Source organism: Lepidochelys kempii, chromosome 3 (genome assembly GCF_965140265.1).
Source record: "Lepidochelys kempii isolate rLepKem1 chromosome 3, rLepKem1.hap2, whole genome shotgun sequence".
Classification (NCBI taxonomy): domain Eukaryota; kingdom Metazoa; phylum Chordata; order Testudines; family Cheloniidae; genus Lepidochelys; species Lepidochelys kempii.
Window position 1 is genome coordinate 76625798 of NC_133258.1, and position 13560 is coordinate 76639357.

The 13560-nt window shown below is 41.0% G+C and overlaps 1 protein-coding gene across 9 annotated transcripts in view; it reads right to left on the reverse strand.

Annotated features, from left to right (window-relative positions):
• Positions 1 to 13560, reverse strand: part of ASCC3 (activating signal cointegrator 1 complex subunit 3) — a 508597-nt gene that overhangs the window by 310445 nt on the left and 184592 nt on the right. For all 9 annotated transcript variants that reach the window (XM_073336867.1, XM_073336864.1, XM_073336863.1 and 6 more), the window contains one exon: positions 6261 to 6425. In XM_073336867.1, the coding sequence (XP_073192968.1) occupies positions 6261 to 6425 (165 nt within the window). The remainder of the gene's footprint in view (positions 1 to 6260; positions 6426 to 13560) is intronic.

The window sequence follows — 13560 nt, forward strand, 5'->3', positions numbered from 1 at the left end:
AGACTGGTATTAATAAGACTGAATATCAAACTGACAAAGTTACAGAAAGCCAAATGCTACTCAGATGGAACACTAAAGCTCTGAGAAATCATGAGATACAAACTCACTCACAAGAAGTGTTGTGGATCATTAATGACAATAAAGATAAATTGACTTTGAAACGTCTGAAAGATGCTACCAAAGAAACCTCAGATAAATATGTAAGGAAGAAATAAATAACTAAGAAAAGCCTATGGATGACAAATGAAATCATTGCTCTTATGGATATAACACAAAGTAAAAGCACAGATTGAGAACAGAAAAAGAGGAATACTAAAGATTAATAAAATGATTAAGAATAACTGGAGATTTGTGAAGTCTGAATGGTTGAATTAGAAATGCAAAGAAGTTGAACAGCTGGACAAAGAACAAATCAAGTGAGATGAATCAAAAGATAAGAGCTTTCAATTACAGAAGAAAGGTGACCATATGACACATTAGGACAAAAACTGACAGTATTTTAAAGACCCTGAAAGGTAAGAATGAGAGATGGTGAGACAACATCGAAGAACTATGGTGATAGCCCTGAAAAATTCTCAACCAAAGATTAATAAAGTAAGCCTTCCAATAATGGATGAAGTCATGGCAACAATAAAAAAAAGACTTCTGAATGAAAAAGTACTAGGCTGCATTGGAATACCAGCTGAACTGTTAAAAACCATAGGGGATGAAGGCTTGAAAGGCCCATCAGAGGTAACAAAGATTATGTTTGAGACAAGCAAATCACCAGACAACTTTACAACTTAATTGGGTATCTACATTTTTCCAAAAGACAATGTCATGGATTGTAACAACTACAGAACACTCAGCCTAGTGTCACAGGCCTCTAAGGTAGTTTTGCGAGTTGTTCAAGACCAAATACAAGGAAAGTTTGATAAGGAAATATGCGAAGAACAATATGGTTTCAAATGTGGAAAGTCAAGATAAACGCTATTATAAACTCCCAATAATAACACAGTTATACTGGAATCAGAAAGCAATTATAAATGAAAGATGGAAGCGAAAATCTAAGAGATCAAGAGAGGAGTGAGACAAGGTTGTATATTGCCACCGACTTTATTCAACATTTATAGTTTGATTAAATTAATTGAAGAAACAGAAGAAGATATTAAGATAAATGGAAAACAGATTAACATTCACTATGCAGATGACAGTGTGGTTGGCTGATTCAGAAGATAATCTAATGAAGTTAGTGGAAAATTATACATGAATATGGCAAAGAATATGGTCTAGAGTTGAATGCGGAAAAGACAAATTATGATGGCATGCAAGATTCCAGTGAGTGACACAGCCATACATCAAGTGACAAACTACTGCTACTCAGGAAGCATCATTACAGAAGATGGAAGATCAGATACTGAAGTCTGCACCAGAACAGAAAGAGCTGAAGAGACCGTCTGAAAAAATAAACATCTGATGAGAAGACATGTAAATCTGAAGAATAATGTCCAGCTCTTAAAAAACCTACATTTGGTCTGTGTTAAATGATGGCTGTGAAACAAGGACATTCAAACAATCAATAAATTACAACCCTTCAAATTATGGTGATAGAGAGGAGTTCCGAAAGTATCATGGATAGGTCATATTCTCAATGAAAAAGTATTGGAAATGACTGGAACTCTTCAAACACTAGTCAAAGATTTTATTACATGCAAGACACTATTTATAGGATACAATTTAAGAGGTTCAGCAGGCAACCCCTAAACACAAGCACTAGAAGGGAAAACTGATGGAAGAACGTGAGGCAGAAAAAGAAGATCATGGATGGATGATGTGGTACCCTGGGTGGATCAAAAGGACAATTCACTCACAGAGATTAGCACAGAATGGTTTGCCATGCTTGCAAACCTTGAATGAGGAAGATGAACTGTTTTGACAGGATGGAGTACAGCTATCCAACATGGGGTGAGAGGTTTTGTTTTTTTTTTAAAAAAAGAAGGACCTCAGGCAGCAGGTGGATGCCTTTCTAGCTGCCTGGCAGGATTCAGGTAGATGTGTAAGCTGATTACTGTCTCCTCTATGGCAGGTTTCAGTGCAGTTGCAAGGAACCAATTGGAGGGCCCTGTAACCATTCAAATGTAGGACTGGAAGGAACCTCAGTAGGTTATCTAGCCCAGTCCCCTGCTCTGAGGTGGGACTAAATATTATCTAGGAGATCCTGACTGGTGTTTGTCTAACCTGTTTTTTTAATTTGGTAATTAATTTTTTTAATTTGGTAATTTGTTCCTGTGCTTAATTACCCTTACATTTAGGATTCTAAATCTCCCTTGCTGCAATTTAATTCCATTACTTCTTGTCCTGTCCCCATTGGTTAAAGAGAACAATTTATCACCCTTTTCTTTATAACAAACTTTTATGTACTTGAAGACTGTTATGTCCCACCTTAGTCTTCTCTTCTCCAGACTAAACAAACCCAGTTTTTTTCAATCTTTCCTCTTAGGTCATGTTTGCTAGATCTTTAATCATTTCTTTTATTACTCTCTTCTGAGCTTTCTCCAATTTGTCCATATCTTTCCTGAAGTGTACTACCCAGAACTGGACACAATACTCCAGTGGTGAGTAGAGTGAAGAAATTACTTCTTGTGTATTGCTAATACATCCCAGAATGATGTTTGCGTTCTTCCCCCAAACAGTATTATACTGTTGACCCATATTTAGTTTGTAATCCATCATAACCCCGAGGTCCTTTTCTGCAGTACTCCTTCCTAGGCAGTCATTTCCCATTTTGTATTTGTGCAACTGATTATTTCTTCCTAAGTGTAGTGCTTCGGATTTGTCAGACCATTTGTCTGTTTTGTCAAGATCATATTAAATTTTAATCCTGTAAACACTTGAAATCCCTCTCACCTTGGTATCATCTGCAAACTTCATAAGCATATTCTCTATCTCATAATCCATGAGGATATCAAATAGAACTGGACCCAAGACAGATCTCGGAAGGACCCCACTTGATGTGCCCTTCCCACTCAATTGTGAGCCACAACTTTAATAACAAAAGAAGATAGGATTTTAAGAGAATTCAAGTATCAGAATTAAAGTCAGAAATGATTACATGAGAAAAGAAGATAAAATGGTTTTCTAGTAGCTAAAACTTAACAAGATAGATTTGGTTCAAGGTAAAATCCTTACCACATGTACCCAGCAACATGGTTGACCAAATTCTCAGGTCAGGATCTCCCGCTGAAGTCAAAGGGCTGGTTCCCTTTTCTTCTAACGTCAAAGAGAGAGAGCATGAATTTGGGATTTTCTGCCCCCCCCCCCTTTTTATTTTTTTTAACAGTCCAGTTAATTTGGAAGTGGATTCTTCAGAGAATTACAGCTCAAAGCAAAGTTTATTCCAACAGTAAAGAAGGTGAAATGGAGTCTGGTAGAGAAGGAGGCTCCATGTTCATTCTTCTCACCTTTGTTTGACGAAATGAAAATTTTCTTGGTCTCCTGCCATCTCCGCTCCCTGCTGTCTCGAGAACCCTGTTTACAGTTTGTCTAGACTATATTTCTCCAATATGCTGTGTGGGTACGGGTCCAGAGCATGACATCACATGGTGAGGAGGCATGCATCCATCTGTCACACAGCACACGGCTCCTGTCATCTCATCTCTCTTACTTCCTGAGTGAAGGAAAGTAGGATTGGTACTCTGGGTCCCAGGTCTGGAGGTGTAGAGAAGGCAGTGCCCTCATATCATCCTCAAGTTTGTAGAGCCCTGCACTGGAATGGCCCTGCTGGTAATTTGAGAGAGACAGCGACAGAGTGTGTGTGTTTGTGCATGTGTTGTGGGGAGGAGAAAAGTCCCTGTTAGTTAATAAAGTTGCACGTTCCATATTGGCATTCTTGTCTCATTGTTTTCAAGTCCATATCAGTCTCTCTGTCTTAAAAGGCTAGACTTTTAATGTTTGTTTGAAATAAAACAGAGTTTTGGCATAAGATATATGATTGTATTGAGAGAACTATTCTACATTTTTTAGGGTGAAATCCTGTCCAAAAGGAAATCAATGGCAGTAACCTGCTTTAATCTGTCTAAAGCAAAATATAAATGGAAACAATAGGCATTTCTTCCTTTGTAGCGCCTCATGCAGCAATGAACTCTAATTTTATAAAAAGCAGATTGCAGACTCACAAATTTTTTGCTTCCATTTTAAGAATATTAGGCAGCTGTTGTTCAAAATAGATGCATCTTGTTTGTCCTTCACCTCTGGAGGGCTCATTATTCTAAAACATTTTGATCTTTTTTCGTTTCTACCGCTTACCTTCTAATCTTTTACAAAAAGTTCTGTTTACACAGTTTTGTTTTCTCTGTTGATTAGCCTTCTCTTCTAGAATGTGTGTCTATCATAGTGAGGTTTTCTTCTATCTCAGTATTTTTATATTCATTTCTCTTCCCTTCCCCACAATTTTGCAAATTCTGTTATGAAGATATGCAGTACTCTCCACTTCTTCTTCTTCTTGCCATTATGAAAGCAAGTGGCAATTCATGAGGGCTCAGTTTCTGATGCTACAATTTCTGCTCAACTATGGTTGGTGGTAGTGTGTTTTTCTGTTTGTTTTTGGTTTAAGATTTTTCCTGTTTGTTTTTTGGGTGAGGGAGGGGTTATTTAATTACATATTTACTGGACACAAAATTAGCTGAAGTCCAACAGTGATTCAAGAGTTCAGTTTTTATTGTCTTAAAATTCCAGTGATATCAATTTGAAACAAAATATCTTTGTGCTATGAAAAAATGATGCTGCAAGTCTCATAGGAACAAAAGAGTATGTAGATGCTGCTCTTCTATATTAGAAATAGAGAAATCAACACTAGAATACCAGGTCTTTTTTATAAGACATCTGAGATGATAAACAATACCTCCCACAAAAGAAAAAAAAAACACTGTACACAAAATTGCACAGAACTTACCAAAAATCCACTGATCTGGAAGGTTTAAAGCTTTATTCTAAGACAAGGGATCTTAGCACAAAGTAGAGTTTTCCAACATTTTGAAGCAACAGTAGCAATGGTAATAATTATCACCTATATTGCACTTACACGGGGACATCAGTATTATCATAGTAGATCTAACCAGTGGTCCATTTTGTTCAGTATCCTGTCATGCAAGCAACCTTCAGTTGGCTCTTATGGAATAGCCTGCCTATAAGGAAGTTTATTTTTAGCCCTTGCTTGTTAATGGTTGGCTTCAGCCACAAAGCGTGAGAGTTTATAAGTCCTTCTAAAACAGTTGTCCTATACAGTGTACTTGTGGGTGCGCTAATTGTTCAAAGAAATGTCTAACCCTTTTTTGACCCCACAGATCAATGTGTTGATCACAACAATATTTCCTTTTATCTATTTCTATAATAGATGTTGTTTTGTTTATTTCATTGTAGGTACCCTTGTTCTTGTATTATGAAAAGGATAAATAGGAACTCCATTTATCTTCTTTATATCATTCATTACTTTATCATGTCCCTTCTTATTCACTTCCTCTCTAACTTGAACAGTCCTGCACTTAAAATCTCTCTTCATATGGAAGCCTGCACCATGGCTCTAATCATATTAATTGTCGATCTCTGAACTTCTTCTATTTGTACTGGATCACGAGAATCTGGTATTCTTCTATGCTCTCCATTCCCTCTTTCCCCCCTCTGCTACACACCCCTCTGGTATTTAGAAAATACCAGTCAGAGTATCACATAACAAGATTATGCTTCTACTACTCCTTTACATAATACTTTTCCAGCAGCACTATAAATCTTCCTTAGTTTCAATCTACTACTCTGCATTCATGCTTTGTCAAACAGTATCATATCAGCAGATTTCACTTTGTATTGAAAAATCCTAGTAAAATGTAAGTTCCCATTCATAGTTTTGCCTAAGACACTAATAACTCATTAATGAAGCATTAATCCTAAAAAATTTATTCACATATAATATTCATTTAACGATGAAAAACACTTTGATTTTCCCCTTAGACTGGTAGCCAAAAGTAGCACAAATAAAATTTACATTATATAATTTTTGACATCCCTTCCCAGTCATTTAATATGATACGATAAGGGAAGTCCGATTGCTAGACAAAAATGAAATATACACCTCCTTCCTTTGTATTGTAGCACTTATTACAACTAAAAGAATTACATGCTGCCAAAGTACCATGAGGTAATATTTTAAAATACTTGATTTTTTACCTCTAAATTCTATTTATTCTTGAATTATTTCTGAAAGTCAATGTCAAGATTTTTACTCTTACCTGACGTAAGGTGCGTGCCACTAAACTCTCTAGCACTGGTCCTCTGTCTTCATGCAACAGATGCACTTCATCAAGAATCAGGAGCTTGACAAGTTGAGAGAGTGCTACATCCCCAACACTCTTTCTTGTCACTACATCCCATTTCTCTGGAGTGGTCACGAGCATCTGTCAAACAGGAAAAAGAATCCTAAGCATCCACAAAGGAAAATTCATGCCAGCTACATCAAAAAACAACAATTCTTTCAATCTAACACTACAGGTGAAATTTTCAAAAGCATTTAAGTGACTTAGGAGACGAAGAGTAGACATACACTGCAATTAAGAACCCGGGGCTGGCCTGTGCCAGCTGACTCAGGTTTGCGGGGCTTGGGCTAATGGGCTGTTTAATTGGGGTGCAAATGCTCAGGCTCAGGCTGAAGCCCGAGCTCTAAGACCCTCCCCTTTCACAGGGTCCCAGAGCCCAGGCTCCAGTCCCAGCCCAAATATCTATACTGCAATTAACCAGCCCTTTCGCCTGAGCCGCACAAGCCCAAGTCAGCTAGCACAGGCATCTAACTGCACTGTAAACATACACTAAGTCTCACTGAATGATACCAGTGATAAATAAAATAATAGCATGTTTCCAATTTTCACCACCTGTCAGTTACAGGGCACTTCAGACCCCCTTGCAGCCCCTCTTGAGGGTACTCCTCAGGTGACAAGATTTTCTTCCTTTACTTCTCTCCAAAGTAGAACCCCACTGTTCCAGTCTGAGTGGTTGATCTCTGGGTTGCAGCTCCCCTATTCACCAACTGTGGCTCCTCTAGCAGATCCAGTTGATCTTGGCCCCTGCAGGAGATTTTCCTTCAGGAGCTGTGACCAGTGGCTAACGACAGTTTTTCCAAAACCAGCTTATTGTTTATTCATACAAAGGTACATAATAAGCAAAAAAAAACCCGAGTTAAAATTATGGAAGTGTAGTACGTGTCTCTCTCTCTCTCTCCCTCTCCACACATATCCTCCCCCCTCTCCTCCATCTTACCTAAACCTTATCCTTTCCTTACAAGTTTTGGTGATTTCTACTTAGCCTAGATACCTCAATCTTTGGGATGGGAGAAAGACAGCCCTGCAGCATTCTCAGCCTCTTACTGCGTGTCTGCCAATGTCCTGTTTCTCTCTCCATCCCCACCTCCTGAGGTGCTGCTGACTCACCAACCCTATCTTTCGCCCAGGGTATACTTTTAATTGTTTATGGCTCTTCTGATCTCTAAGCTCTGGCCAAAGCTGAGTAACTTCGCTGGTGTCTGGAAACAGCATCTTCCCAATTAATGGCCCAGCTATTGTTATCTTCACTGCCTTGAAGTTGTTTAACCCAGGTGTCTTATGTCTACCATTGATTCCTTTACTGCTTGCTCTTCCTAACTGCCCCTTTAAATTCACTCTGTGTAGCCAGACAGAATAATATCAAGCAGGTAAGCGGATGTATATATAACATGCATAAAAAGCAGTACAGGTATCTCCCCCGCACTGTACACCGTCTGATAACCCTGTCAAACACTACGGGTTACAGCTTTATGCTATAAGAAGCAACATCTTTAATTTGCAAATTGCCGATACAGTGGCCACGATTAAAGATATTTTCCAACAATATTATAGCTATACTCTGCAAATGGATGTCTCATATACCCCTCAACACTGAACACTGGCAAAAAATGGTAACTTTTTGGGTGTTTACTGCCAGGCATTTATGGCTGAGAGTTAGGATTACCGCTTTCTACCACACAAAATTCAACACCCTAGCCCTGACCCTTGTTTGAGTCCCCGTCCCTGCTCAGTACATTTCCCCTCCCTCAGTGGCTCACTCTCCCCCACCCTCACTCACTTTCACTGGGCTGTGGAAGGGGTGAGGCCTCTGGGGTGGGGCTGGAGATAAGGGGTTTAGGGTGCAAGAGGGGGCTCCAGGCTGGAGCTGTCAGATTCGGAACATGGGAGGGGGCTGTGGGGCTGAGGAAGGGGGTTGGGGTGCACAAAGGGGTAAGGACTGTGGGGTGGGACTGGGGATGAGGGGTTCAAGATGTGGGAGGGGGCTCTGGGCTGGGGGTGCAGGCTCTGGAGTGGGGACAGGGATGAGGGGTTGGGGGTGCAGGAGGAGGCTCCAGGTTTGGAGGGGGGTCAGGACAGGGGGTTGGGGCTCAGGGTTGGGGCATGGGTTTACCTTGGGGGGCTCATGCTCAGCGGCGCAGCAGGGGGGCTAAGGCAGGCTCCCTGCTTGTCCTGGGGCACCGCGCTGTGCCCCAAAAGCAGCCAGCAGGTCCGAGTCCTAGGCGGGGGGGCCAGGAAGTGCCGTGGAGTGTTCTCACCCGCAAGCACTGCCCCCCTAGCTCCCATTGGCCGGTTCCCTGCCAATGGGAGTGCGGAGCTGGTTCACGGGGCAGGGGCAGCACGTGGAGCTTCCTGGCCCCCACACCTAGTACCCGGATCTGCTGGTCACTTCTGGGGCACAGCACGGTGCCTCAAGATAGGTAGGCACTAGCCTGTCTTAGCTGAGCAGCACCGCTGACCAGACTTTTAACGGCCCGGTCAGTTGTGCTGACTGGAGCCACCAGGGTCCCTTTTCAACCAGGTGTTCCGGACGAAAACCAGACACCTCGTCACCCCACTGAGAGTTAAGGACAGTCATTTGTTGTTTATTTACATCCTTATAAATAATGTGATAAATCACTGCCCTGATAGTCATAAATCTCAGACTTCAAGGACATGTAGAAACCTTACCTGCCTCTTTTTCTTTAGGCTCAGTAGAAAAGCAACTTTTAACTATTGAAATAAAGCTTACAATAATACCATTATATCTGAAAAGCAACTTGTAAACTAAAGAGAATAATTACAGTTCAGGCCTGGATAGTTCATTGAGACTGTATTACAAGAGTTAAGAAACCAGAATATTCTTATGATTTATAGAGCAAAATTAATACTGTTCTTCTTGTTTTAATGAACAATGGGGCATAAGGATTCTTTGATTAACTTGATAGTGTTAACACAGGCTAAGGATTTTTTTTTTTTATTAGTGAATGTATTTCTATTTAATAATAGAAAATGGATAGAAGTGACCATTTTTCCATATTGCCCTTGACCAGGAAGGATTCTCTCAAACAGAGGATAATTCATTCTGCAGTGAATTTGAAAATTTGCTCCCTTTGCTATGACTGTTTATAAGATTGTCAATTTCTGATGAGTTTTTAGTAATGTATACACTTGTCATCTAAGAATTGGACTGACGCCACTAATTCATTTTATATATGCCATTGAGTAGTTGGGGATTGCTTTTGCTTACTACTGATGTGGTCCAGATTTCAGCCAGTGATCTAGAAGGTAAAATCCATACCCCTTCGCTATTCTCAAACTACCCAGAATTTGCAAAATAGTTTGCCATAAAAACGGGTAACCTATATTATGAATACATCATATATTTGTGAAACATTTATCTGCAAGTTATGAAAATCAATCTATGATTCAAAGCTGAATCCTCTTTGAATACATGGTTTTCTCAAAGGTATGTTTGGAGAGTGGATACCAAGTCATTCTAGTTTGAGTGTTGATATAAAATGTAGCTATATTAAAAACAGAAGATGAACTTTTCAGGACACTTTCATTTATTTACATCTAAATGAAAAAAATATGATTTTTTTTTCAGTACATATAGCTAAACAATCCTTCTCAACTTTGCACTGGGGAAAAAAAGCCACATTCACTTTAATGTTTCGTGTTTAAACAATCAGTGCTTCACACCAAAAATTAGAATTAACCCTAAGGCCTTGCAAGAAAAAACATTCTGCAATTTCCTTACAGGTTCTTGTAAACTTAAAAAAAAACAAAACAAAACAAAAACCTACTTTTCAAAACTGGATGCATTTTTGAATCTCAGCTTTTCAGAAGCTCAGAACTAAAACATCATGAAGAGTAAACTGACAATCATCTCTGCAGATGCCAGTGTCTGCAGATTGAATGTACGAATAGCAAGTCTCTAGAAAAGCTCACACAGCAGCTACTTGCATTCTGTACAATTTTGCTGTAATCTAAGAAAAGTTTTTACAGTAAGACTCCAAGCAATCCATTTCTGCAAGATATTTCCTAAATTCTGTGACAGAATGCCAGGTTCAGTCTTAGCCACATTTTTATAATAATTGAAATACCCTACAGTAACAGAAGAAATAGCCTGCTTGCTATGATTAAAAATTAGTACTCCACTTCCTAGATACAAACAAGGAAGATATACCAAATATTCTCATTACTCGCTAATGTTTTTTCAGCAAGACCTGTAAGGGTAGATTAAGATTAAATTGGGCTGGGATCCACAATAATTTTGCTCCCTCTTCCCAAAATGTTGGGGTCTGCTTCAGAAATTGAGAAATTCCCTCTCAATTTCCCCTCAACCTCTTTCTTCCATAGCTTCTTGAATATCTTTCCCCAGCTCCCATAAAAACTTCTTCCTTTCAGCTGCTCAACTCAGCTAGGAAAGCTACAAAAATTATAGATTTTTCACCAATTCACTCTTCTAGGCCTTCTCAGATCACTAGACTCAGATTCCAAAGATCCTGCCTTAAAACATCTTCACAAACCACAAAACATCTTCAGAATAATTGGCACAGGAACCTTAGCTAGATCAATAATATTGCTGGAAGAACATGCAATTACAGGAAGTGGAGTTAGCTTTGTTAAAGAGACTGGTCTTTGTTTAAGTGAGTTCTAATAGAATCATAGAATATCAGGGTTGGAAGGGACCTCAGGAGGTCATCTAGTCCAACCCCCTGCTCAAAGCAGGACCAATCCCCAATTAAATCATCCCAGCCAGGGCTTTGTCAAGCCTGACCTTAAAAACTTCTAAGGAAGGAGATTCTACCACCTCCCTAGGTAACGCATTCCAGTGTTTCACCACCCTCCTAGTGAAAACGTTTTTCCTAATATCCAACCTAAACCTCCCCCACTGCAACTTGAGACCATTACTCCTTGTCCTGTCCTCTTCTACCTCTGAGAATAGTCTAGAACCATCCTCTCTGGAACCACCTCTCAGGTAGTTGAAAGCAGCTATCAAATCCCCCCTCATTCTTCTCTTCTGCAGACTAAACAATCCCAGTTCCCTCAGCCTCTCCTCATAAATCATGTGTTCCAGACCCCTAATCATTTTTGTTGCCCTTCGCTGGATTCTCTCCAATTTATCCACATCCTTCTTGCAGTGTGGGGCCCAAAACTGGACACAGTACTCCAGATGAGGCCTCACCAATGTCGAATAGAGGGAGACGATCACGTCCCTCGATCTGCTCGCTATGCCCCTACTTATACATCCCAAAATGCCATTGGCCTTCTTGGCAACAAGGGCACACTGCTGACTCATATCCAGCTTCTCGTCCACGGTCACCCCTAGGTCCTTTTCCGCAGAGCTGCTGCCTAGCCATTCGGTCCCTAGTCTGTAGCTGTGCATTGGGTTCTTCCATCCTAAGTGCAGGACCCTGCACTTACCCTTATTGAACCTCATCAGATTTCTTTTGGCCCATTCCTCCAATTTGTCTAGATCCCTCTCTATCCTATCCCTGCCTTCCAGAGTATCTACCACTCCTCCCAGTTTAGTATCATCCGCAAATTTCCTGAGAGTGCGATCCACACCATCCTCCAGATAATTTATGAAGATACTGAACAAAACCGGCCCCAGGACCAACCCCTGGGGCACTCCACTTGACACCGGCTGCCAACTAGACATGGAGCCATTGATCACTACCCGTTGAGCCCGACAATCTAGCCAACTTTCTACCCACCTTATAGTGCATTCATCCAGCCCATACTTCTTTAACTTGCTGACAAGAATACTGTGGGAGACCGTGTCAAAAGCTTTGCTAAAGTCCAGAAACAATACATCCACTGCTTTCCCTTCATCCACAGAACCAGTAATCTCATCATAAAAGGCAATTAGATTAGTCAGGCATGACCTTCCCTTGGTGAATCCATGCTGACTGTTCCTAATCACTTTCCTCTCATGAAAGTGCTTCAGGATTGATTCTTTGAGGATCTGCTCCATGATTTTTCCGGGGACTGAGGTGAGGCTGACTGGCCTGTAGTTCCCAGGATCCTCCTCCTTCCCTTTTTTAAAGATGGGCACTACATTAGCCTTTTTCCAGTCATCCGGGACTTCCCCTGTTCGCCACGAGTTTTCAAAGATAATGGCCAATGGCTCTGCAATCACAGCCGCCAATTCCTTTAACACCCTCGGATGCAACTTGTCCGGCCCCCTGGACTTGTGCACGTCCAGCTTTTCTAAATAGTCCCTAACCACCTCTTTCTCCACAGAGGGCTGGCCATCTATTCCCCATGTTGTGATGCCCAGCGCAGCAGTCTGGGACCTGACCTTGTTCGTGAAGACAGAGGCAAAAAAAGCATTGAGTACATTAGCTTTTTCCACATCCTCTGTCACTAGGTTGCCTCCCTCATTCATTAAGGGGCCCACACTTTCCTTGGCTTTCTTCTTGTTGCCAACATACCTGAATAAACCCTTCTTGTTACTCTTGACATCTCTCACTAGCTGCAGCTCCAGGTGCGATTTGGCCCTCCTGATTTCATTCCTACATGCCCGAGCAATATTTTTATACTCTTCCCTGGTCAGATGTCCAGCCTTCCTCTTCTTGTAAGCTTCTTTTTTATGTTTAAGATCCGCTAGGATTTCACCGTTAAGCCAAGCTGGTCGCCTGCCATATTTACTATTCTTTTGACACATCGGGATGGTTTGTCCTCAACAGGGATTCCTTGAAATACAGCCAGCTCTTCTGGACTCCTTTCCCCTTCATGTTAGTCCCCCAGGGGATCCTACCCATCCGTTCCCTGAGGGAGTCGAAGTCTAAGTCCACTGTCCATATCCTGCTGCTTACCTTTCTTCCCTGTGTCAGGATCCTGAACTCAACCAACTCATGGTCACTGCCTCCCAGATTCCCATCCACTTTTGCTTCCCCTACTAATTCTTCCCAGTTTGTGAGCAGCAGGTCAAGAAAAGCTCCCCCCCTAGTTGGCTCCTCTAGCACTTGCACCAGGAAATTGTCCCCTACGCTTTCCAAAAACTTCCTGGATTGTCTATGCACCACTGTATTGCTCTCCCAGGAAAATCAGGAAAATTAAAGTCACCCATGAGAACCAGGGTATGCGATCTAGTAGCTTCTGCGAGCTGCCGGATAATAAAATAAATTTCAGCTTCCAACAGTTAACAGACAATGGTAACTGGGATACTGAGCTATTTCCCTAAATTTAGAATGTGAAAAACCATTCCTCTTGAAAAGTCATTCCT